Here is a 27,231-nt window from a genome sequence, read left to right as displayed (position 1 = left end):
GTTTTATCTTTTAGTTTCTATTTTACTATTAATTTTTAAATTTTGATATTATTTTTACACTGAAGATGGTCTTATAATAGATCAAAACGTTTGTGTGTAGTTTTGATTTTATCATCAAAGGTTAAAAATTAACGATAAAATATAAACTGAAAGATAAAAACGGCTAGTTCGGATAAACTTGCAACGAATTACGTAAGCGCTAAATACTTCGGGTGTCGGGAAGTCAAAGAGTCACATTGTAATTGTATAAAAATTCTAATGCTAGTTTGTATGATAAAAAATTAAGAGATAAAAAATAAAATTTAAATCTGAATGCGTACATCAAAGATCGAATATTATTCTTTTTAAATAGGAAGGTTTCTTTGTCTAAAATTTGGACGTAATCAAAGTCGTGATTAGTTTGTAAGCGATGGCAGAAAATAACAGACGGGGAACAAAACTTTGTATTAATGTTAGATCGATGTTATTTGACTTTTCCTATTCAAAAAGAATAATATCTGGGAGATGGTACAACATTAAGCGATAACCCTCTGCATTAAACATACAGAATGATACCGAACTGTTATCCGATTACCTTCCGACCTTGAATCTGTTTCCATCCTATTAGCTTCATTTATTCCCCATTCATCCTCACTTCCCCTCTTTTCATGACTGTTTTATATATACGAACACGTTCTCCCGTATCTATTAGTCCGACGTCTATCCAACCGATTTGTACTGCAGCCTTACAACATGATTTGCCATAAGGAAATCACAAGCTTTCTCTTCACAACGTTGATGTATGTATCCATAATTAATTTTTACTTTTTATCTCTTACCTAATCTTTAACTTTGCATACTAGCATATTAAAATTTTTAAGTGTGACTTTTCAACTTCTCAACACCGAAGTATTTAGCGCTTACGTAATTATAACGTTGCGAGTTTATGCGAACTATGAACTATATCATCTTTTAGTTTATACGTACTTTACCGTTAGTTTTTAACATTCGACATTATTCTTACACTAAAGATGATGTAACATCTTATCTAACCGACAACAGACCAAAACGTATATGTATGTAGTTTTAATTTTATCATAAATACAATGTTTCCAATGTTAATACCCATGCAGTTGCGCGGCTCTATGCTTTTTACTTTCTTTAGTTAATTTAATAATTTACTGAGCCTTTGATATTTAATTGAAATATTAAATTAGTATCTTATTAAAATAAACTTATTAATTATTGAAAACTTAATATTGCAAATTTGAATTTACTATAAATAAATTAATATAACAAAATTTTGACTTTAATAATTACAATTTCGTTAGGCTAATCTTTTTTCTTAAGTACTAACCTGGCACTACGAGCAATTTTCTTACAAGACGTCCAGCAAGCAGCGTTATTGTCGCGCTGCGTAAAATAATCCATCAATGTTGCATCCTTCAACGCTATCTTCCATCTTTCCTCTGGTGATTTGGATTCCATTAATTTCTCTCGAGTCTCTTCAAGGTTTCGCTGCTGATTAATAAGATCTTTTTTTGTGACGGCGTTGTTACAATTGCATAATTTTGATTTTTTCCGTATCTTTTCTACCAAGCTTTTGGGTCCGGAATACTTTTCTATCAGCTTCAATGTTTTATCCGTAGCTTCGCTAACACACATGTCATACGGCGATTCGAGAAGATCATATTCTGGAACGTATTCATCACTTCTTCGGGGACTAACGGGTGGCGTGACATAAAGAACACCGTCAATAATTCTGTTCTCTTCCTCCAATCTCATTCTTCTAGCTTTTCTCCCACCTATTTTCCTTTCCATCAAACCGCCTACATTATACATAAGAATCTTTTTCTTATTTCTGTTCTCTCTACATTGGCACGGTCGTCCTCCAGGACGAACCGCCATCGTCTCCAAAGGATAATCCGGTTCGCAGAGATAGGCCAGAGTCTTCTTCGCCGGAAGTTCCTGCTCCGACTTCGTTCTCCAACCGCAAGGTCCCTTTTTGATTCTTTGGTTCTCTTCTTCGTCGTCGGCAGCTGACGAATCGACTATTTCTTCGATTTTCTCTTCTGGATTACGTTGATTAATTGCCGACAACTCTCCTGGGAGAATTGCCGGTTGGATGTCATTTAAAATTCCCGCGAAAGACTTAAACATATTCTTTAATTTTGCCATTTCTTGCTTGCGATTATCGATTTCCTCAGCTTCATTTATTATATTTTTCTTTTTCTTTCTTAAGCTGTGTTTAGTCACCTTATTAATTTTGTTAAATTGCTTAGTTGGATTGTTAGGTAATGATGACTTTGTTTGTTGCTTCTTTCCCGTCTTGAATATTGTCATCAAATCAGAAACTTTGCTCGACAATTTTGTACCTCTTTTATTAATTGCAAGCTTCTTTAATGATATCGGTTCTTTTTTCTTCATATCTTTTATTTCTTTTTTTATTTTCTTTGACGATCTTGAGAAGATTTTATAAGTTTTTTTATTAATTTTCTTATGTTGTGCAATATTTTTAATTTTCTGTAGTTCTTTCGAAAAAGAGACGTTATTTTGTCTTTCTTGAGTTTTTAATGGCAAAGAAGTTGTCGGCCATGCTAGAGGTGTCAACTTCAAAGTTGTTTCATAGTCTGTTTTCGTTATTTTTGCCTTGGGCGCAGTTCGCGATATGTTCCAGGGATCGTCGTAACCAGGATAATCAAGGTCAGGAATGAATTTATCCTTTTTTCTCTCCGTAACATCACTAACATCCTTTCTTAAAACTTGAGTCTCTTCCTTTGCTTCAATAAACGCAGTCTTTTCTTTTACTTCTTCTTCTTCTCCTTGTTTTTCTATTTTTCTCCTCTCCATCTTTATTATTTCGTTCATGAAAAGATTGTACCTGCAGAATTTATTTCCAGGATATGTCTTGCAAGAATATGCACCCAGCTCATTTGGTCTGTATTTTTTTCCGGGACACAATCCTTCTTCCTTCGTCCAAGGAATGTCGTCCTTGCTCGCAGACAAATTTATGTTCTTATCAGTCATTTGCTGAATAGCACACGAACAAGGTGGAACGTTCCTGACGGGTTGAGGTATTGGAGCGGTTCAGGCGTTCGTGGTATTTTGTCCTTCTGAATACCCGATATATGGTATTGAGTTTGCCCAGCCTCTTTGGTAACGCCACTGATAATGATGTTTGTTTTAATCTCATCCTCCTGGTTAATTGGTGATCCTGTTGCACTCTGCCCTGAGGATTGCATTGCCATCGAATCCGCGAAGTGTCTATCGCAAAAAACGTTTTTGTATTTTATTTTATGTCATTTCATTTTTAAAACTTTAATTTTTTGAGTTCTACTTTTTGAATTTAACTTTTTAAATTTTGGAAAGCGAGAATTATAAAATTAAAAATTAAATCTTAAATTAGTATTAGATCTTAAAAGTCACCAAAGTTTCACAGATTTCAGAATCTAAAACTCCAGAATTAGAATCGAAGGGTATCAGTATTCAAAGGTGTGTTTCATTCATATTTTCAAAAATTTCAAAATTAATATTAAAATTGCTAATAATAGAGTTATAATTTATTCAATTGGTTGTAAACGTCAAATTATATAATAACCATTATAATTTAAACATTTATTTAATTAAGTTATTTAATCTAAAACACTATCTAAATCTAGCCTTTATAATAATCTCTCACGTATTTTTCTCTCCATTCTGCGCTGCATTAATCAACGTCTCGCCAATCTCGCTTTGTTGCAATTTTTCATCAAACTTTCTTGTCTGTCGACATGAGCAGCAACTATCGCAAACGGGGCCAGGAAATGCTGATTTTATAGTTGCCTGTACATTTTTGACTAACTTGTCAGCTTCTTCCTCCAACTGTCTATAGTCTTCATCAGCATTTTGCAACCATTCTTGCCAGTTTATTGACAGATTTTCTCTGCCACTGGGAAAAACCTTTTTAAATTGGTCGAGTTTTAGCACTGCAAAGAATTTCTCGTCGCTGTTGCTTGGTGTCACATTGGCCACGCCCGTGATTTCATAAGTTACAGGGTAATCATGTGAATCCTTGGATACGCCAGCTATCATGTAATGAGCGTCCTTCTTTCCTAGCCAGGATTTTTGGCCCGCTCCTGGCGGTTTCGGCGGGCCTAAAGGTTATCGAACATTTAAAGTTTTATTTTTAATGCTTATATAGATATTAATATATCTTTTGTTATATGAATTTTCTATTTTCAATTTTAAAAAAGCAATAAAATTGCAATAATTTATACCGTAAATTTTATATTCCATGGTTCCTGATTTTTCTCTAAGATTCCTAGTCGTAGAACTAAATTTTTTGCCATCGTCTGGCGATCAAAAAATGTTAAAAGTTGCTGATTTTACCGTTTCCACACTTTGTTCTCTTGAGGAATCTTTGAAGTTTATATGTTGAACAATATTTTTTACATTTATTTATGAATTAAAGTATCAATATACTTTAATTAATTTATATTTACTTATTATGCTGTTAAAATACACCAACTAATCGCTATGTTTAAAAGTCTACTACATATTCTGTATTTAATTTATCTATTTTTACCTTTCTGATCGTACGTAGTTGAGGAAATTTTTTGCAATTCCTTCATACTAATTTCTTCAAGATGCTCAGTGGAAATATCTTTTTTCCGCTTTTTAATCTCTGATCTATCATTAATAAAAAACTGGCCATATTTGTTTAATGGCAAGATTATTTTCGGAATTGCAGTTAGTTTACATTGTTTTCGCCATTTCCGCAAAGCATTTCGATAACCGGCCCAATCAGGACGTGTAAATAATTCTTCCTTATAAGGACAGCTACTTTTTCGCCTCGCCAGACATGTTATTAGTTTTGCTAAAATATGTATTACAGCTAAGCGAATAATATCTACTTATTTTTAATAATAAATAATTTTGAGATAATTAATAATAATTGGTATAATTTATAATAACGGTAATTGTAATAATTATGATATTAAATATCTAAAGATAGTAAATTAAATATTTTAATAATATTTTTCAATGTTGTAAAATTACGTTTTGGTGGCAATCTTGGCATAGTTATTGCTGGCAATCTCCTATGTAATTCCTTCACTGTCTCTGGCAGCGTTAAAAATGCAATGGCCGATAATATTATCCTCTCGTTACAATCGTAAACTTTCTCTGTGAGTTAAATAATTTTCTTGTATAATTATTATAAATGATTTTGTTAAAGAAAGTCTTATAAAAATAGCTCTATTAATTATGTTAGTTTTATTCTAAGATAAATAATGAGATATACTATATCCCTCCTCGCCGAAATCACTTCCCGTTAAGATTCGGTAAATTTCTCGCAGAAAATCAACGCTATTTAAGTTGCACGCTTTGTGCAACTCTTTTATAGTGCTCGGCTTTAATTTGAAGAACGTTGAAATGACGCCGATAGCTATCAGTGTCGTTTGCGTGCCAGTTGCCTTTGTCTCTTCGTAATCAGTGCGCATTACATTTTCCAGTGTCATTAAATTCCTCATCTACGAATTTATACAACTTAATTTTAAAACATATAGAGCATCATGTAACTACAATTTTATTTCAGTTAGAGATCTCTTGAAAATCAAGATCAAGAGACAATATTTCATTTAATGAGAGTAATTTTGCTATCTTAGAAAGAGTCATTTTCCATCACATTTTTATTAAACTTTTATTTGTCGAAATAGAATCGCAGTTTGAGATCGTTTATTTTTTACATCATACTTGATCCGGGGAAAAATCTTGGTACCATCGTGGACCTGTCTTCAGCTTTGGGAATAATTTGTCGCCTATAGAAAAAGAAAATAATATTACAAATATTAATGTATTAATTTAAGATATGCGATTACAAATTAAACGTTAATAACTTCTATTAAATCCTTCTTAAACTGTATTTTTCCTTTTTTTCAACTATCTTCTATTCTCAAACAGCTATAATTCTTTAAGCTTTCTTCTTTCGTATTGTTCTTCCATCACATTTATTATTTAATCATACATAAAAATGTTTGCAATTTGCATATAAACTTTCCTTGCAAATGCATATGCAAATGATCACATAATAAAATTGAGAGAGATATGAACAGTTTACATGCAAAGTAAATATGTTTTGATGCTGATATATATGTATAAACAAGTAACAATATAAGATATAAAAGATGCAAAATTTTATCGCAAACATAATGACATTACGCACTATGGCGCGTAATAACGTGTTGCTAATTATGCTGATTGAATTTTGCTGTTATCAACACTATGCTCAAACAGCCGCATAAGAAAGGTAATGCCTGCGTTTGTTTATTCCCAATAGCTCCCAATGTGAATAAACGAACGCAGACTTTGATATATTATTCCACTCAGTAATAAAATGATTGTATAAAATAATTAATGCAAAATAAAATAAAATAATCATATTTCACCTATGTCGCTTTTTTAAATATCGATCTTATTAGCATTACAGTAATAAAATAATTTTTTTTATTTAAAAGATCCAATTTTTAATCTTGTGTTTTTGCTGTTGGACGACATAACATTCGAGATGAATAAATAATATATACGAAATGCATTTAATAAAAAAAAGATCTTTTTACTACTCGACAACAGTTTTATTCTCGAGGCTTAATGAAGAAGGCTCACGTTTCTTCTTTCCCATTTTTATAGCCTTCTTGGTCGCCTCCTTGTAAATTCTTTTCTTTTCTGCCCAGAAGATATCCTTTGCCACTGCAACTTCATCCTCTAAAAAGTGCCTTATATAGCGATTGTTTCTACTGATCTCGGAATAATTTAATCTGCTATTCTTTGATCGTCGTTGCTGATCCCCTGCGTTCGACGTCCTTATTTTTGCGGGTTTCTTCTTCTCCCGGGAAAGTCGGGACGTGGAAAATTTCATTTGCATTTTCGTGCACGTGCAGGAAGTGATTGCCATTAGTGAAGACTTGTAGGGTGGCATTCGTTGATCGTATCGCGAGAGAGGGTCGAAATGATCCCAAGAACAGCAAAACCCGAACGGCTTCAACCTCGAATCTTTCTTCGGCCATTTTTCTCGAAAAATTGTATCCGATAAATAATTATTTTTCCTTCTAGCTGTCGGCAGGCTATATAGATGTAAAGATATGAAGATTATTCGTTCGATGCTGACAGAGTTAATGCGAATTATATAACAGTAATTATATATATGGAAAAGAAAATATCTATACAGTTTAAAGGATACAAAGATAATAATCTTAAAATTATACATAAAATTCTATTAATGTGACTGTATACGCATAATTAAGAGAAAAAGATAACAAAATTAAAATTATATAAAATATGCTGTTAATGTGACTCTATGTAATTAATAATTTGTTTTAATCTAGCGGCATTGGATGCTTACTTAGTGCGTTGAAACGACAGTCCCGTGCTAGAAGCCTTTAAAGAAATTTTAGACATATTTGAAGTAGAACTGAATTGATCCTCTTTGATTAAATATATTTCTGGATTAAGTTAATTTTTTGTAATTAATACTTGTCAATTTGGTGGTTATAAATAACATGACTAAAATTTAATAGGTTGTATCTGAGCGAATGAAGTTTGGATAAATTCAGAGTTAAATTTCAACTTTATTTTGTTATAAGCATGACCAACTTTAGACGATCTATAATTTGCTTCATATTTCAGAGAATAGTATTTTATTTCGAAAAATCCGATGACTTTCAACGGAACTCTTAAAAATGTGACCATTTTGATTGACATATCCAAAAATGCAACGTTTCTTCTCCTCTTCGTCGATCCTCCTTTGATAAACTTCTCTCTTTTTCTTATTTTATTTTCTTTTTTCAGTCTTCTATCGTTGGATTGTCTACTCTATCGCGATACCTCCTTGAAAAATTTTTCTTGATTCTGTTTTTAACAACATTTTGCTACGATTCTTCTTCCTCCGTCGTTATTCCTTCTGACTTCTTCCTGGACAAAGTTTTTCTAATTTATCCACCTCAATTTCCATCTTCAATATTTCTTTCATCTGTGTCTTCCGTTTATCCTCTTTACATAGCCGTTTCTTCTGTACTTTCTTGATCATCTTTTGATAAACTTCTCTTTCCTTCTTGCTCCATTTTTTTCTACTTCAAGGCTAAACTGATCCACTTTGCAGTAACCGCGTGAGCATTACTTCTAAAGAGGTAGCTTTTTTTTACGTGGAAAAATTCTCATGGACGCCCCCAGCTTCTGGTGAGAAGCTGAGGGTATAGTGCCGGACTTTTACCGGCTAAAACTCCACGGCGGCCTATATACTTAACGATAAGAGGACCCCATACAGTGCAATAGTAAACTTCACGCCAGTATGACAAGAGATTGGCAATAGATTTGTTTATAGATATCACAAAGATCCGGTGTCATCTCTGTCCGCATTAAACTTTGTGCCTTGTGCTGGCAGAGTTTGCCAGTTATATTCTGACAACAGATTGTAGGCAAAAACCGAAGGAAATTCGTCATTTCATAAACATTTGAATGAACTACACCATTCAAATGGTCACAAAATAACGGATCTTGAGCGGATGAGCTGTTTCTGCAGTCAATCTGCTATTGTTCTATTGTCAGTATCTTTTACATTTCTGCTGATATTCTATCGACAATTTGCAGCAGACACTTTCAAAATCTGTTCTCGACAGATTCGGCTGTCCGGGTTATTGTAACTAATGTTAAAAAAAATAAGAAAATACAGCTTTAAAAAAAAAGTAGTCAACGTTACCGGTTCAGTTAAGTAAGCAGAATTCATGCTGTAAGCATAATTTCCTAAACCTAAACTCTAAACCATTACCTGACTCTGTACTAAACTATGTGGAACACATATGGCAGATGTACTATGTGAAAGACGTGAAAGATATACATGTATTTAAATAGAACAAGAAACTGCTTCTTCACTCGATATTTACTGTAATATGCATAGTGAACTAGCGAATACAAAGTGGTGGTAAAATTCAAACGGAATCAAAGCAGTATAGTATTGCGATTGAGGACGATCGAGATTAAATATACAATTGTGATCGATGCACAAATGGTCGATACCGACATAGAATTGTGACCGATACATAATCGATTCAATCACGGTTGTCCTCAATTGCAATGCTATGTTTTATTTCGTTTGAATTTTATCACCGTTTTGTATTCGTTTCACATAATGCATATTACAGTAAAAACCGAATAAAGAAACAATTTCCTAATTATAATGATTTGACCAGTGATTTGACTAATCCAATGCGTTATTTGCTTGAGCCAATTCAGGTTCATTTAAGATCATTATTCACGTTTGTTCCTGACAATACCCAGAGACATTTCTTCAACAGTGCAGCAAATCTGTTGGGTTCAGCGCAATCGTCAGGGGGTTGCAATATGCCGAAGGAGACAAAAATTGTGATTGTTGGAGCTGGGGCATCTGGCATTGCGGCTGCCTCCAGGCTGTTGAAGAGAGGAATGAGCGATTTTGTGATACTAGAGGCCAAAGATAGAATCGGTGGCAGAATAAATACCAAAGACTTTGGTAAATAATAATCTTCCTAATTGATTTTGAATCAGTTTAACTCTGCACGTTGTCTTTGATATCAAGATAGTTTCAATATTGAAATTCTTTAACTTTTGATATTTAAGAAAATTTGGAGTCTGAGTACTTTAATATTTCCAGGTGCGAATGTGGTGGATCTCGGCGCTGATTGGGTCTTTGGAGCTAAAAACGTGGTGTTTGATCTTGCTTCCAAATATAATTTGCTGATTTCAGAGTCAGATTTGCTCGATTTCAATAAGCCAAGTGAATTTGCCACTGTTAATAATAAAATAATGCCCATGGGAGAAAGTTGCAAAGCTATGAGTATTTATTGGAATAGTCTGATGGATCTGATGCATAAAATAAAAGTGGATCACAAAGAGGTAACAGGATCTTTTGGAGACTACTTAATAAGGAAGTGAGTACTTGTGTTTTTGTCCAGGAAGGATATGTATTTAAATAACTGCAATACAAATCATTTGGGAAATAAGTTAAAGCATGAGCAACATGTTCGTTTATTTTGTTAACATAAGAGAAATAGGCTGCAAAAAGATCTGGCAAAAATTTGAATTTATAATAGCCGTTCATGAAATTCTTGTACTTTATAAGCCTATAAAGTTTTTACTCCAAATACAATTAAAACACAATATTAATATTATACCTATACAAAAAAAATAATCAATATTATAGATTTCATAGATATCAGGTATTATAGAGATTATAGAAGGTTTTGTAAAAAGATATGAGCCATTAAAAGTAGCTGCAATTTATATTTTCATCCAAACACTCACGGTTTTCATATCAAATTTTATAAAAAAAAACATTGTTCACGAAATCGTCAATATCACTTTCACGAAACCACGCTTGCAACGTGGGATGCAGACTTGCTTGCACAATCGTATAAACATTTTTATCAGGCACAATACATCTAATAACAGAAACAAAAACAAATTAACAAAGGCATTTGTCATACATATTCTGTGTGCTTTCACATTAATTGTAAACAAATATAAGCGATATACCATAAACGCTTATCAAAGATTTATCGAATATTTGTTATATATTAATTTGCTATCAGAGACTCATCAATTTATATGTACCTCACACGATTGTTGCAGCATTGATTTCTTACGTATTCGTATCTCAACAAGGAATATATGTATTTCAAATATTTTGTTAAATTTCACGAATATATAAATTAGTCGAGCAACCTTCTTCTGCTGATTATCTTGTAGTGTGTACATTGATTCAGAAATAAAGATAAAAGAAAAGATATTTTAAATATTTGCAATTTATTTCACATTTATTTAACATTTAAAATAATATATTGTGTATAGGTATAAATTGAACAGTGACATTAATATTATGGTAATACATTATGATAATTAATTTAATTATCACACACATTAATGTTGTAGATATTATGAAGATTTTGACAAGAAACCTTTCATGAATCGTACTCGAGTTGCTGACTATTTAGCTTGGAGTGAAAAGGTGGAAAACGTTGTACAATTTAGCGACACATGGTTTGACGTTTCTCCGAAAGCTGTAGCAAAACACTGGGAATGCGAAGATACAGATTGTTCGTACATCTGGAAAGATCGTGGCTATAAAACGATTTTGGATCTGTTAATGGTAAGAAATCACTTGAATATCCGACTAGAAACATTATTTTACAAAATACTGAAGCTTTCAAAAATATTTAAAATATATATTCGATTAAAACGAACTAATGTTCAAAAAGTTTAAAATTAAGTTGCAAGGATGAAGATTAATTCACTGATAAAACAAGAAAAAAGGATTATATACGGATAATATATAATAATATATATAAAATAGAAATTAAAATTATACGCTATTTGAGAAATAAATTAATGTTCAGTGTATAATATATTTGTAATACATTTTACTACATTTTTAATACGGTTTAATAAAATAATGAATTATTAGTACATATCTCATCAATTATTTTAGCAATCTCTTTTTCTAATCAAGCATATGTGATTATTTTATTAGCAAAATTTCGAACAATTAACAAATATTCCGAACGCAGAGGAACGCTTGCCAGTGATGGAAAAGATAGAGTTCGGAAAAGTTGTGGCAACCATCAATTATAGCTCAGGCGAGAACGTGACGGTGACAACCAGAGACGAATGCGAATATTCCGCACGGCATGTAATATTCACTGGGTCTCTAGGTGTTCTGAAAGAGAAACATTCTACAATGTTCGTGCCACCCTTATCGCAGACGAAACAACGGGCGATAGAGGTTTTATTAACAATACAGTACTGTAAAATGAAATGGCATTTATATGTATGTTGATGTTAATTAACATCATCATATCGTAGGGATTAAAAATTGGAACAGCAAACAAAATTTTCCTTGAATTTCCGCATATATGGTGGCCGGAGAATAAACGCTACTTTGGTTTTATCTGGCCAGAAAAAGTTAAAGAGGAATTCTTGCAAACCTATGGTCAAGTAAGCAATTATTCGAGTGTAATCTAAGAATGTCTCCGAATGCCTATCTAAGCTTGCAGATTATAACGAATAATTTGTTTGAAAGTCAATTTCGACGATTTTTTCTCTATCCTTTTACTCATTTCGTCAAATATCTGTTTTAGAGTAGCGAATGGCTCTGCGACGTGTGGGCGTTTTCCCCTCTGGCTTATCAACCGAATCTTTTATATACTTATATATACTGGAAAAAACGCGAGACACATGGAAACCTTATCGGATGTTGACGTATACGACGGATTGTATTTATTGTTAAATAAATCATTTGGAGAACATTACAATGTTGTGAAACCAACAAGAATATTAAGGTTATTATTAATTTTCCATTGAAACTGATTGAAAGAAAAATAATTAGATCCGTTTTAATTTATGACCTTACTATATTGCCTTGTTTTTTTTAAACTTTTAGATCTAAATGGTATACCGATGAACATTTTCGAGGCTCGAATAGTTTCCAAAGCATGGTTGCCGAACAAATGGATGTAAAACCGAGAGATCTGGCCGAACCAATTATGAGTGGAAATAAACCTGTATGTATCCCAAAATAAAGATAACATAACATTTTTCATTATTTGACACATTATCTCGCACATTATAGTTAGTCTCTTCATCGTTTTAGGTTGATTCTTCATTTTGTCAAAAAATCAAGATATGTTCTATTTTTAGCCTTAGCCTGTCATGTAGTTTTATCTTAATTATATAAGTTAAGTCGTATTGTAAAAGACGTATTGTGAAAGACTATTGACATTGACGAAATTAATCATGATTAGGTAATTCTTTTCGCTGGAGAAGCTACGCATGATCATTATTATGCCACTGTGCACGGCGCCGTGGAAACTGGTTTCCGCGAAGCAGATAGACTAATCAACTTTGAAAGGTAAGATTATGTCGATTGAAATTCATTTAAAGCTTAATATCAATAGCGTAATAAATACAATATTATAATAACGCTTAAAGCATTCATTTTTATCATATTGATTAATTATTATTTTACTTAATCAAATACGTTTTAAAAAATTGCGAAAAAATCGATTCTTCAAACATTTTTTGCCACAAAATTTTTAATTTTTTTAAATCAAAACTGTTATAGTATATTTTTCACTAAATTGTGATTTTTTCCAGTTTAATAAAATTGAATAAAAAAAAGAGAATGGTCTGTAAAGTAAAATTTAGTTTATGAAACATATCTAGTGCAAAATAAATTAATAATCCTTTCCGCTTATTTTTGCATGATCTCGTGTTGTGTTGTATTACTTTATTATGTCTAGCTTATTAATGTTCGTATATTTTATTTCATATGAAACTTTTTTTTAATAGAAGTAGATTTCTCTGCTTAATTTATTGTTACTTTTAAACATATCAGCTTTAATTCTCGCACAATAATACTTTTGCAATTATATTTACATTGATTGCATGCTTTTTCTTAGGCAATTAAACGCCCACCTCTAGCTACATCTTCTACAACTACACCCTCATAATGAACAGGATTACGGGAAACTAGAAATATTTTACAATTTGTAATATTCGCAACAGGCGAATATATTTAAGGCATTGGTAACTACGGTACTTGTTTGTAAGATGTAAACACTTGTATAAAATATGTAAACATTTGTATAAAACTACCTTTTGTACATTATAATAACGTAAGTTTTAACATTGTATGTAAATTGATGTAAGGGAAAATATAATTTACATAAACTACTTATCATAACGTTATTAGTGAGAGGAATACTACTCGTATTATTATTATTTATTTTTATTTATTGTGTTTATTATGTATGTATTTATTATTCGTGTCATTGTTATAGATCATTATTACAGCGAGACTATTTTCAAATAAATAGTGCAATTTACTTATACGTAGCTTTTATAGAATAGAAAGTTAGAGTACTAAAACTAGTAGGAAAATAATACACCGTGTATATGTGTATATATTTGTGTATATTTATCTAATTGTAAGATTTAGACTAATTTCTTCGGATGACATAGAACGTGCGATCGGTTAGATTAACTGACGATTGATAATTTCGACCAAGTATTGCGGATAAAGATTGACGCGAACACAAGAACAATGGAAAGAACAAGAGTCGTGATAGTAGGCGCAGGAATCGCAGGATTGGCAGCGGCTAAAACTCTGGAGAATGCGGGATTTACAGAGTATTTTCTCCTCGAAGGTACACGTACATAATATTCCTGAAAAATTTAATATTAATTAATCTTTCATTCAATCTGATCTGACTAGTCTATTAATAAATAATAGTATAAAAACTTATATGAGATATTCCTGAAAAATTTAATATTAATTAATCTTTCATTCAATCTGATCTGACTAGTCTTTAAGACAGCCTAATCATATAATATAAATAATTAATAGTATAAAAACTTATATGAGATAAAAAAATAGACCTGAATACAGAAAAAGATAAAAATAAGACAACATTTTCCGGATTATGTCATTTCACAGCCCAAAACGTGGTTGGAGGAAGAATTCATTCCATTCCATGGAATAGTGGCTGGATAGATTGCGGGACACAATTTTTCCACGGTGACAAGAGCAGGCTCGCTCAGTATTGTCTCAATAGTAATTTACTGTCGAACATTCAATGCACGGACGGCGATGGAATTTTCTTGCGCGACGATGGAACGATCATGAACGAGAGCTTGGTTACGAAGTCAACGATTTCGTGCGAACCGTTTCGGACGATCTCTGCCAATCTCGATGGCCTCTAAAGAAGCAGGAGAATATTCGTTCTATCCTGAGAAGTAGGTTTGAGGATTATTTACACGAAAGAGACGATTCTCCGATGGAGAAGAAAATAAAGGAGAAAATTTTTTATTGGAACGTACGGTTTCTCCTGGTGGATAACTGCTGCCACTCGTTGGACGATTTATCGGCAATTCTTTGGGGGAAGTTCAAGGTAAACTCAATTTTTAAGTCAACGTTTCAGAAATAGGGGCACTGTATAAAAACAACAATGATTTCCACAGTACGTTGGTGGACCGGAACATTTGCTCTTCAAGTCCGGTTACAGTTCCTTGACGAATCTCCTCGTTGACAATCTGAATGAGAGAAAAGTGCGTTTAGCCACCCCCGTGGAAACCATTCACTGGCGGGACTCCGTTGACTCTCCAAACGATTCTCCAATCATGTAAAGACTTTCGAAGAGACGCAAATTCTCACGATGCGGTCATAGTCACTTGCTCGCTCGGCTATTTAAAAGAGAACCACCGAAAGATGTTCCAGCCGCTGTTACCGAGTCGTCTGACCGTCGCTATTGAAGACCTCGGTTTCAAGACTATCAATAAGATTTTCCTGGACTTCGGCGAACCTTGGTGGCAAAAAAAACGTGAACGGTTTCCAGTTACTCTGGCGTAGGGACGCCGATCATCAATCCTTGCCGGAATAGACCAAGGACCTCACAGGATTTGACATCCTGCCGACTGATCCGGCCCCTCTTACACTATGGGTCGGTGGGCGAGGTGCGTGTATCATCGAGGATTTATCGGAGGAGACAATTGCACAAGATTGCAGGAACCTATTGACACGTTATTTGCGGTGTCGCAATATTTCACCAGTAAAGAAATGCGTCCGAACCAAATGGAACGGAAATAGATACGTAAGAGGCGGTTATAGTCATATCACGAAAAGCTGCGAGATAACGTTTTGCCTAAAACGTTAGCCGAGCCAGTCTGGGCGACAATGTTGCAAAATAACACGAAGAGGAAAAAGGTAAGATCATAGTACAACGCATTTTTTCAATCTTTTATTTTCCAGTCCCAAAAAATATCAATGATTTGTGTGATGGATTTTCAAAACTTTTAGTGCTATATTATTAAGATGACACGAAGTTACGAAAAATTAGACTTAGAATTATCGTTTAATTTATAAATTTTTGCAAATATGGCAGAATTTACCAGTCATACTGTTCGCAGGCGAAGCTACGCATGATGAGTTCTACCCGACAACGCACGGAGCTTACGAGACGGGAACCCATCAAGCTGAAGTGTTTTTACAACATCATGCGAACATCAAGTAAATACATAATATGTCGATATGTAAATGTGTAAATATGTAAAAAAAAAAACTAGCACAATAAAATTTTTTAAATTCGCATAAGGAATCATTGTTCTGTTTGTTACAAAATTAATAATAGTCATTATTAATAAGTTATTAATAATAAAATTTTCGTACTACTTTGTGTATGTATATATTCCATGTAATAATTTATTATTAAACATATATAGTTCAATTTATTAAATATCAACTAATTTCCTATTTATTTAATAAATTTATTTAGTAACTTTCATTTCTTGTATTTCGACTTCTATTTCTATTTCTACTGCAACGCTGTGCATATCACATTTTCACTTTTTATTCCACAAGTATATTATTTCTTATGTCTCTACGTATTGGTGAGTATATTACCGGATTGGTTTGTCTTTTCCTGTTTTTTCGATATTTTCTCATCTCGTCAATTAAAATTTTATGTATACATATATTTTAGATTCTACATAATTTAATCTGATCAATGTTGATACTATATTCGTAAATAAAATAATTTATAATAATATACTTTAAAATTATCATGCAGACTAAAAAGATCCATAAAAATACCTTCATTATCGTTACAAGATCAGATTTATTGTTTATATATTTTTTATCGCCGCCGCCGTTTATTCGATGATTTCCATGATCAATCCGTTCTGCTGTCTTATCGATCACTTGTCTGTATGATACATTTTGCTGGTGGCCGATCTCGCCAACAGCTTCTTCGGAATATTTATTTTCTTTACGAACTACTTTACCAGTAATTTCTTTATGCGATGCGCCTTTATAATATCCTATTTTGCTGCTATTCTTCTTGCTCAATGATTGTAATTTCATTATCCCTTTGGACGTTTTCTTCTTTACATTTGTATGACTTTCCATCGTGTCATCTTTCTTCTTTTCAATTTTTTTTATCAATTTTTGACCGTCGAATGCTTCTGGATCATTGCAAGTCGTTGAATAAGATGTAGTTTGCTCATTCTTATCTCCGTAAATCCGCTTAAATGCTTTATCTCTATAATAGCTTTCTTTCTACGTTCCATCTCTTCTTTCAAGATATCTTCCTTCCTGGGCAATGGACCTGGTGGAATGTTTGTTGGCGACCAATGTCGATGCGGAGCGGCAATTCGTAAAATATCTTTCTCACTAGATACGGGTGTTTGGAACGGCGTGGACATTTTCAAGCCATCGACTATTTTCTGAGGTGACGACATAAAAACATCTTTTGCCACAACTGATATGCAATACTTGATGTCGTTTTTCTTATCTTCTCGCGGGATTCTTTTTACATCTGATATAATAAACTTTTGTCCTCTATCATCGGTTTTGAAAGATCAGCAATGTGCATAAAAGATTGCTTCTTCAAAGCCTGCAGTCTTTGTTGGCGCGCCTTCCATTCGGTTTTTTCTTCATTTCGCTCTATAATCTTTCTTTCGTATTTACATTCGCACACGGGCTTTACTACTTTCAATCTATGAGGTCTGCAATAACTCATATGATGTTCAATAATATGAACTGCTTGCTAATATCGTCGTTATTAATTATGTTTGAATGATATGTTGGAATAAACAAAATAATCTCGCTCGACTAAGCAGAAGCTAAATAATTAAAAACGGCCAATTTTCGAGCATTTACAAGATGTTAAAATTATATTTAATAATTTCAATAATAGTATACAGTCGTTTTTAAAATTATTTAGCTTTTGTTTAGTGAAATTATTTTGTTTATTTATTAATATACGCTGGCCTCACAATGCGTGCGAACGTTCTTCCATATAGGTTTCATGTATTTAATGTAGATTTTATATTTCAAAATATTTAAAGTAAATCAATGCGTTGACACTCCCAGGTAGCAAGCACTCGTCATTTTGACGTCAATATTTGGTCATAATGGTCATAACGTCATTCGTCGATTAAGTGACGTATATTTAACGTCATGTTTTAATACGTCAAAAAGACTTTGTAAATGAATTATATAGACGTTTAATGACTACCCAGGTAGCAGACAGTCGTCATAATGACGTGATTCTTACGTCATTTTATGACGCATGTTACGTCATTTATTCCTAAAGTTTGACGTAAAAATGACATATTTTTCACAGTATTTTTCACAGGAATATTCCTACATTATAAAGTGTTTCGTAACTTATGATTGACGTTGTGAATTTATGGTATAATAGTGGATCTAGTTGCATGTGTAATTATAGTTTTATGACAACTATTTCATGCAGTGTTATACTTACTATTAAGAAGATATCATTACAAGATTTTTGACCACTTTAAAGATGTACCTGTTATAGACAAGTACAGTTAATAGGAAGCATCAGGGTGAGAAGATCGTCACCGTCCACTGGATCATCGAAGTCAAGCGACTCGGACGCGGTACTGTGACTAGGATGGGTGACCGCCTTGAGAGCGGCTATACGCACATATGGCATGTAAACGAAACAGTTAAAAAACTTTTTTTTTTTAGATAAAGAAAAAGAACATTTTTTTATAAACGTTTATCAAGTAGACATTTAAAATTTTAATTTCATAAAAAACATTTCTAGAAACCGGTATGTCGTACATTGGACCTATTTTGCCGTCAATAAAACGTCAGAAAATGACGTCGTTGGGATGTGACTTAGGACCGTGAAAAATACGTCATTTTACGTTAAACTTTAGGAATAAATGACGTAACATACGTCATAAAATGACGTAAGAATCACGTCATTATGACGACTGTCTGCTACCTGGGCCGTTTCTTTTATGGATATTGATACGAGACATTTGTAATGCGTCTAGTTTTTTATGGTTCTGACGAAGGCCAAGTAAGGCACGAAACGTCAACGACTATATACTATTATTGAAATTATTAAATATAATTTTCACATTTTGTAAATGCTCGAAAATTGGCCGTTTTTAATTATTTAGCTTCTGCTTAGTCGAGCAAGATTATTTTGTTTATTTATTAATATACGCTGGCCTCACAATGCGTGCAAACGTCCTTCCATATAGGTTTCATGTATTTAATGTGGATTTTGAATTTCAAAATATTTAAAGTAAATCAATGCGTCGACACTGTTTGTTTTATGAATATTGATACGAGACATTTGTAATGCGTTTAGTTTTTTATGGTTCTGAAGAAGGCCAAGTAAGGCACGAAATGTCAACGACTGTATACTATTTTATTAAAATTATTAAATATAATTTTAACATCTTGTAAATGCTCGAAAATTGGCCGTTTTAAATTATTTAGATATGTTGGAAATTAAATATTGGAATAATTAAAGAAAGTACCCAGACAACACGCATGTCCCAAATCGGGACACCCGATTTCAAACATATTGTGTTCACTGAGTAAAAAGCGTATATAGAATCGCAATTGACAATGAGTGTTGACGTTAAAAACCTATATGTATAATTTATGACAAAATTAAAACTACATACATACGTTTCGGTCTATTATCAGACCACCTTTAGTGTAAAAAACCGTTTTATCTTTTAGTTTCTATTTTACTGATAATTTTTAAAGTTTGATATTATTTTTACACTGAAGATGGTGATAGATCGAAACGTTTGTGTATAGTTTTGATTTTATCATCAAAGGTTAAAAAAAATTAACGGTATAAAGTATAAACTGAAAGATAAAAACGGCTAGTTCGGATAAACTTGCAACGTTAATTACGTAAGAGCTAAATACTTCGGGTGTCGGGAAGTTAAAGAGTCACATTGTAATTGTATAAAAATTTTAACGCTAGTTTGTATGATCAAAAATTAAGAGATAAAAAATAAAATTTAAATCTGGATCCGTACATCAAAGTTCGAATATTAATCTTTTTATATAGGAAAGTTTCTTTGTCTAAAATTTGGACGTAATCAAAGTCGTGATTAGTTTTTAAGCGATGGCAGGAAATAACAGACGGGGAACAAGACTTTGTATTAATGTTAGATCGACGTTATTTGACTCTTCCTATTCAAAAAGAATAATATCTGGTAGATGGTACTACATTAAGCGATAACTCTCTGCATTAAACATACAGAATGATACCGAACTGTTATTCGAGGATTACCTTCCGACTTTAAATTTTCCATCCTATTAGCTTTATTTATTCCCCATTCAACCTCACTTCCCCTCTTTTCCTCACTGTTTTATATATACGAACATGTTCTCCCGTATCTATATTAGTTCGATATCTGTCCGACCGTTTTGTATTAACTGCAGCCTTACAACATGATTTGCCATAAGGAAATCACAGGCCTTCTCTTCACAACTTTGATGTATGTATCCATAATTAATTTTTATTTTTTATCACTTACTTAATTTTTAACTGTGCATACTAGCATTAGAATTTTTAAGTGTGACTTTTTGACTTCTCAACACCGAAGTATTTAGCGCTTACGTAATTATAACGTTGCGAGTTTATGCGAACTAAGTTTTGGATAAATTCAGAGTGAAATTTCAACTTTATTTTGTTATAAGCATGACCAACTTTAGACGATCTATAATTTGCTTCATATTTCAGAGAATAGTATTTTATTTCGAAAAATCCGATGACTTTCAACGGAACTCTTAAAAAGGTGACCATTTTGATTGGCATATCCAAAAATGCAATGTTTCTTCTCCTCTTCGTCGATCCTCCTTCGATAAACTTCTATCTTTTTCTTATTTTATTTTCTTTTTTCAGTCTTCTATCGTTGGATTGTCTAGTCTATCGCGATACCACCCTGAAAGGTGTTTCTTAATTCTGTTTTTAACAACATTTTGCTACGATTCTTTTTCCTCGGTCGTTATTTCCTCTGCCTTTTTCCTGAACAAAGTTTTTCAAATTTCTCCACCTCAATTTCTATCTTCAATATTTCTTTCATTTGTGTCTTCCGTTTATCCTCTTTACATAGCCGTTTCTTCTGTTCTTTCTTGATCATCTTTTGATAAACTTCTCTTTCCTTCTTGCTTCATGACAAAAGATTGGCAATAGATTTGTTTATAGATATCACAAAGATCCGGTGTCATCTCTGTCCGCATTAAACTTTGTGCCTTGTGCTGGCAGAGTCTGCCAGTTATAATCTGACAACAGATTGTAGGCAAAAACCGAAGGAAATTCGTCATTTTATAAACATTTAAATAAACTACATCATTCAAATGGTCACGAAATAACGGATCTTGAGCGGATGAGCTGTTTCTGCAGTCAATCTGCTATTGTTCTATTATGTCAGTATCTCTTACATTTCTGCTGACATTCTATCGACAATTTCCAGCAGACACTTTCGAAATCTGTTCTCGACAGATTCGGCTGTCCGGGTTATTGTAACTAATGTTAAAAAAAAATAAGAAAATACAGCTTTAAAAAAAAAGTAGTCAACGTTACCGGTTCAGTTAAGTAAGCAGAATTCATGCTGTAAGCATAATTTCCTAAACCTAAACCCTAAACCATTACCTGACTCTGTACTAAACTATGTGGAACACATATGGCAGATGTACTATGTGAAAGACGTGAAAGATATACTGTATTTAAATAGAACAAGAAACTGCTTCTTCACTCGATATTTACTGTAATATGCATAATGAATTAGCGAATACAAAGTGGTGGTAAAATTCAAACGGAATCAAAGCAGTATAGTATTGCGATTGAGGACGATCGAGATTAAATATACAATTGTGATCGATGCACAAATGGTCGATACCGACATAGAATTGTGACCAATATCTATGTCCAATTGTGACCGATACATAATCGATTCAACCACGGTTGTCCTCAATCGCAATGCTATGTTTGATTTTGTTTGAATTTTATCACCGCTTTGTATTCGTTTCACACAATGCATATTACATTAAAAACCGAATAAAGAAACAATTTCCTAATTATAATAGTCACTTTTGATTAGCCCAAGTACAGGGCTAAGCCAGATAAGAACTAGAGATCCTAGATACAAAGCACACAATGTGTTGTTTTATAAACTAATCAGTCTTATGTACAGGTAAGGTAAAGGTAAAGGCACTTTTCTGACCAGTATCAGACTGCCAGATCCTTAGGAACAATATTCACAACCCGTTGATATATATTTGTTCCTCCGTGAAGACAAACCAGGGTGTTTTTGGCGAAAGCTTCTCCTGCCTTGCGGTTTACACATCGACATCCTCAACGAAAACGCGTCGCTCGCAGTTCCAGCGCCATGTGTTGAATAAAAATTCGTTGCGACACGCTTGAGGCTTAAATAAAATTAATCAGGTGTGTGCGAAGTGATAGATAATAAGGTTACGAGAAGCCCAAACGCCGGAGTTAAATTGAAAAAATATAAACAAACACGAAAAGGAACAAAATAATTTATTCGAATTTCTTTTTCTCTTTTTAACTTCCTTACAATAATCTGTAAAGGTAGAATTTCGCGTGTCTTATTTTATAGGAGCTATCTGAGAAGATTGCAAATTGCCAATGTGCTTTGTTCGTGGTTGAGATGACACTGATTTTTTTTAACCAGTGATTTGACTAATCCGATGCGTTATTTGCTTGAGCTAATTCAAGTTCATTTAAGATCATTATTCACGTTTATTCCCGACAATACCCAGAGACATTTCTTCAACAGTGCAATAAATCTGTTGGGTTCAGCGCAATCGTCAGGAGCTTGCGATATGCCGAAAGAGACAAAAATTGTGATTGTTGGAGCTGGGGCATCTGGCATTGCGGCTGCCTCCAGGCTGTTGAAAAAAGGAGTGAGCGATTTTGTGATACTAGAGGCCAACGACAGAATCGGTGGCAGAATAAATACCAAAGACTTTGGTAAATAATAATCTTCCTAATTGATTTTGAATCAGTTTAGCTCTGCATGTTGTCTTTGATATCAAGATAGTTTCAATTTTGAAATTCTTTAACTTTTGATATATAAGAAAATTTGGAGTCTGAGAACTTTAATATTTCCAGGTGCGAATGTGGTGGATCTCGGCGCTCATTATGTCTGTGGAGAATTTGGAAACGTGGTGTTTGATCTTGCCTCCAAACATGATTTGCTGAGTTCAGAATCAGTTTTGCTCGATTTCACTAATTGTAAGCCATATGAATTTGCAACTGTTAATGGTGAAATAATGCCCGCGGAGGAAAGTTGCGCAGCTGTGATGATATATTTTCATAATCTGGATAAAATAAAACGGAAGTTAAAAAAGGATTACAAAGAGGTAACAGGATCTTATGGAGACTACTTAATAAAGAAGTGAGTACTTGTGTTTTTGCCCAGGAAGGATATGTATTTAAATAACTGCAATACGAATCATCTGGGAAATAAGTTAACGCATGAGCAACATATTCGTTTATTTTGTTAACATAAGAAAAATAGGTTGCAAAAAGATCTTGCAAAAATTTGAATTTATTATAATAGCCGTTCATGAAATTCTTGTACTTTATAAGCCTATAAAGTTTTTACTTAAAATTTAACTTACAATTAAAACACAATATTATACCTATACAAAAAAAAAGATCAATATTATAGATTTTATAGATATCAGGTATTATAGAGATTATAGAAGGTTTTTAAAAAGATATGAGCCATTAAAAGTTGCTGAAATTTTTATTTTTATCCAAACACTCACGGTTTTCATATTAATTTTATGGAAGAGAATATTGTTCACGAAATCGTCAATATCACTTTCACGAAACCACGCTTGCAACGTGGGCTGCAGACTTGCTTGCACAATCGTATAAACATCTTTATCAGGCACAATACATCTTATAACAGAAACAGAAACAAATTAACAAAGGCATTTGTCATACATATTCTATGTTCTTTCACATTAATTGTAAACAAATATAAGCGATATATCATAAACATTAATATTATGCTAATACATTATGATAATTAATTTAATTATCACACACATTAATGTTGTAGATATTATGAAGCTCTTGATAAGAACCCTTTCATGAATCGTACTCGAGTTGCCGACTATTTAGCTTGGATAGAAAAAATGGAAAACGTTGTACAATTTGGCGACACATGGTTTGACGTTTCTGCGAAAGCTATGGCAGAATACTGGGACTGCGAAGGCGATCCTGCGTTGAACTGGAAAGATCGTGGCTATAAAACGATTTTGGATCTGTTAATGGTAAGAAATCACTTGAATATCCGACTAGAAACATTATTTTACAAAATATTGAAGCTTTTAAAAACATTTAAAATATATATTCGATTAAAACAAAATAATGTTCGAAAAGTTTAAAATTGAGTTGCAAGGATGAAAATTAATTCACTGATAAAACAAGAAAAAAAGATTATATACGGATAATATATAAAAATATATATAAAATAGAAATTAAAATTATACGCTATTTGAGAATGAAATTAATGTTCAGTGTATAATATACTTTACTACATTTTTAATACGTTTTAATAAAGTAATGAATTATTAGTACATATCCTATCAATTATTTTAGCAATCTCTTTTTCTAATCAAGCATATATGATTATTTTATTAGCAAAATATTCCGAACGCAGAGAAACGCTTGCCAGTGATGGAAAGGATAGAGTTCGGAAAAGTTGTGGCAACCATCAATTACAGCTCAAACGAGAACGTGACGGTGACTACCAGAGATGGATGCGAATATTTCACGCGGCATGTAATATTCACTGGGTCTCTAGGTGTTCTGAAGGAAAAACATTCTATAATGTTCGTGCCACCTTTATCGCAGAAGAAACAACGGGCGATAGAGGTTTTATTAACAATACAGTACTGTAAAATAAAATGGCATGTTATGTGTATGTTGATGTTAATTAATATCATTATATCGTAGGGATTAAATATTGGAACAGCGAACAAGGTTTACCTTGAATTTCCGCATAGATGGTGGCCGGAGGATAAAGGCAACTTTGGTTTTATCTGGCCAGAAAAAGTTAAAGAGGAATTCTTGCAAAACTATGGTCAAGTAAAAAAATATTCGAGTGTAATCTAAGAATGTTTCTGAATGCCTATCTAAGCTTGCAGATTATAACGAATAATTTGTTTGAAAGTCAATTTCGACGATTTTTTCCTTATCCTTTTACTCATCTCGTCAAATATCTGTTTTAGAGTAGCGAGTGGCTCTGCGACGTGTACTCGTTTTCCCCTATGGCTTATCAACCGAACCTCTTATGTGCTTGGATAACTGGAAAAAACGCGAGACACATGGAAACCTTATCGGATGTTGACGTATACGACGGATTGTATTTATTGTTAAATAAATCATTTGGAGAACATTACAATGTTGTGAAACCAACGAGAATATTAAGGTTATTATTAATTTTCCATTGGAACTGATTGAAGGAAAATAATTAGATCCGCTTTAATTTATGGCCTTACTATATGGCCTTGTTTTTTTAAACTTTTAGATCTAAATGGTATACCGATGAACATTTTCAAGGCTCGTATAGTTTCCAAAGCATGGTTTCCGAACAAATGGATGTAAAGCCGAGAGATCTGGCCGAACCAGTTATGAGTGGAAATAAACCTGTATGTATCCCAAAATAAAGATAACATAATATTTTTCATTATTTGACACATTATAGTTAGTCTCCTCATCGTTTTATGTTAATTCTTCATTTTGTCAACAACTCAAGATATGTTCTATTTTTAGCCTTAGCTTGTCATGTAGTTTTCTCTTATATAAGTTAAATTGTATTGTAAAAGAAAGACTATTGACATTGACAAAATTAATCATGATTAGATAATTCTTTTCGCTGGAGAAGCTACGCACGATTATTATTATTCCACTGTGCACGGCGCCGTGGAAACTGGTTTCCACGAAGCGGATAGACTAATCAACTTTGAAAGGTAATAAGATTATGTCGATTGAAATTCATTTAAAGCTTAATATCAATAGCGTAATAAATACAATATTATAATAACGCTTAAGGCATTCATTTTTATCACATTGATTAATTATTATTTTACTTAATCAAATACGTTTTAAAAAATTGCAAAAAAATCGATTCTTTAAACATTTTTTGCCACAAAATTTTTAATTTTTTTAAATCAAAATTGTTATAGTATATTTTTCACTAAATTGGGATTTTTTCCAGTTTAATAAAATTAAATGAAAAGTAGAGAATGGTCTGTAAAGTAAAATTTAGTTTATAAAGGATGTAATGTATCCCTGTGGAATCATATCTAATATGATAAATTAATAATATAATCCTTTCTGCTTATTTTTGCATGATCTCGTGTTGTGTTGTATTACGTTATTATGTCTAGCTTATTAATGTTTGCATATTCTATTTCATATAAAACTTTTTTTTAATAGAAGTAGATTTCTCTGCTTAATTTATTGCTACTTTTAAATATATCAGCTTTAAAAATCTCGCACAATAATACTTTTGCAATTATATTTACATTGATACATGCTTTTTCTTAGGCAATTAAACGCCCACCTCTAGCTACATCTTCTACAACTACACCCTCATAATGAACGGGATTACGGGAAACTAGAAATATTTTACAATTTGTAATATTGGCAACAAGCGAATATATTTAAGGCATGGGTGACTACGGTACTTGTTTGTAAGATGTAAACATTTGTATAAAATATGTAAACATTTGTATAAAACTACCTTTTGTACATTATAATAATGTAAATTGTAACATTGTGTAAATTGATGTAAAAGGGAAAATATAATTTACATGAACTACATATGTCATAACGTTATTAGTGAGAGGAATACTACTCCTATTTATTATTATTTATTTATTTATTGCGTTTATTATGTATGTATTTATTATTCGTGTCTTTTGTTATAGACCATTATTACAGGCGAAACTATTTTCAAATAAATAATGCAGTTTACTTATACGTAGCTCTTATAGAATAGAAAGTTAGGGTACTAAAACTCGTAGGAAAATAACACACCGTGTATATGTGTATATATTTGTGTGTATTTATCTAATTGTAAGATTTAGACTAATTTCTTCGGATGACATAGAACGTGCGATCGCTTAGATCAACTGACGATTGACAATTTCGACCAAGCGTTGCGGATAGAGATTGACGCGAGCACAAGAACAAGAACAAGAATAAAAAGAACGAGAGTCGTGATAGTAGACGCAGGAATCGCAGGATTGGCAGCGGCGAAAACTCTGGAGAATGCGGGATTTACAGAGTATTTTCTCCTCGAAGGTACACGTACATAATATTCCTGAAAAATTTAATATTAATTAATCTTTCATTC

The 27,231-nt window shown here is 32.7% G+C and overlaps 3 protein-coding genes, 1 long non-coding RNA gene and 1 pseudogene across 9 annotated transcripts in view; 2 read left to right on the top strand and 3 right to left on the bottom strand.

Annotated features, from left to right (window-relative positions):
* Positions 1 to 27,231, bottom strand: part of LOC139809782 (uncharacterized) — a 52,148-nt gene that overhangs the window by 7,777 nt on the left and 17,140 nt on the right. The window contains exon 7 of one of the 2 annotated variants that reach the window (XM_071772965.1): positions 23,540 to 23,762. The exons of the other annotated variant lie outside the window; for it this stretch is intronic. Within the exon in view, the coding sequence (XP_071629066.1) occupies positions 23,555 to 23,762 (208 nt within the window). The 3' untranslated portion in view covers positions 23,540 to 23,554. Of the gene's footprint in view, positions 1 to 23,539; positions 23,763 to 27,231 lie in introns of those variants that run through there. 2 annotated transcript variants of the gene reach the window in all.
* On the top strand, positions 641 to 16,139 carry LOC139809856 (uncharacterized; annotated as a pseudogene).
* On the bottom strand, positions 1,312 to 6,934 carry LOC139812706 (uncharacterized). Its single transcript, XM_071777756.1, is given in 9 exon segments — positions 1,312 to 2,307; positions 2,527 to 3,062; positions 3,065 to 3,243; positions 3,659 to 4,112; positions 4,544 to 4,834; positions 5,017 to 5,142; positions 5,261 to 5,489; positions 5,713 to 5,777; positions 6,622 to 6,934. Coding segments are annotated over 9 exon segments (3,189 nt in total).
* Positions 17,252 to 27,231, top strand: part of LOC139809752 (peroxisomal N(1)-acetyl-spermine/spermidine oxidase-like) — an 11,065-nt gene continuing 1,085 nt past the window's right edge. The window contains exons 1-11 of one of the 5 annotated variants that reach the window (XM_071772924.1): positions 20,565 to 20,625; positions 22,024 to 22,274; positions 22,630 to 22,823; positions 22,965 to 23,250; positions 23,926 to 24,139; positions 24,510 to 24,743; positions 24,825 to 24,956; positions 25,100 to 25,299; positions 25,399 to 25,519; positions 25,734 to 25,840; positions 26,421 to 26,696. In XM_071772924.1, the coding sequence (XP_071629025.1) occupies positions 22,676 to 22,823; positions 22,965 to 23,250; positions 23,926 to 24,139; positions 24,510 to 24,743; positions 24,825 to 24,956; positions 25,100 to 25,299; positions 25,399 to 25,519; positions 25,734 to 25,840; positions 26,421 to 26,442 (1,464 nt within the window). In that variant the 5' untranslated portion in view covers positions 20,565 to 20,625; positions 22,024 to 22,274; positions 22,630 to 22,675 and the 3' untranslated portion in view covers positions 26,443 to 26,696. Of the gene's footprint in view, positions 17,268 to 20,112; positions 20,326 to 20,564; positions 20,626 to 22,023; positions 22,275 to 22,629; positions 22,824 to 22,964; positions 23,251 to 23,925; positions 24,140 to 24,509; positions 24,744 to 24,824; positions 24,957 to 25,099; positions 25,300 to 25,398; positions 25,520 to 25,733; positions 25,841 to 26,420; positions 26,697 to 26,985; positions 27,180 to 27,231 lie in introns of those variants that run through there. The other 4 variants (XM_071772933.1, XM_071772942.1, XM_071772917.1 and 1 more) reach the window with 4 other exon arrangements.
* Positions 26,515 to 27,231, bottom strand: part of LOC139809865 (uncharacterized) — a 9,301-nt gene continuing 8,584 nt past the window's right edge. Inside the window, exon 4 of the long non-coding RNA XR_011731197.1 lies at positions 26,515 to 27,198. This is a non-coding gene — a long non-coding RNA (uncharacterized lncRNA). The remainder of the gene's footprint in view (positions 27,199 to 27,231) is intronic.

This window comes from Temnothorax longispinosus, chromosome 1, assembly GCF_030848805.1.
Source record: "Temnothorax longispinosus isolate EJ_2023e chromosome 1, Tlon_JGU_v1, whole genome shotgun sequence".
Lineage (NCBI taxonomy): Eukaryota > Metazoa > Arthropoda > Insecta > Hymenoptera > Formicidae > Temnothorax > Temnothorax longispinosus.
The sequence above is the reverse complement of the archived record's forward strand: the minus strand, read 5'-3'. Positions and strand labels throughout refer to the sequence as shown.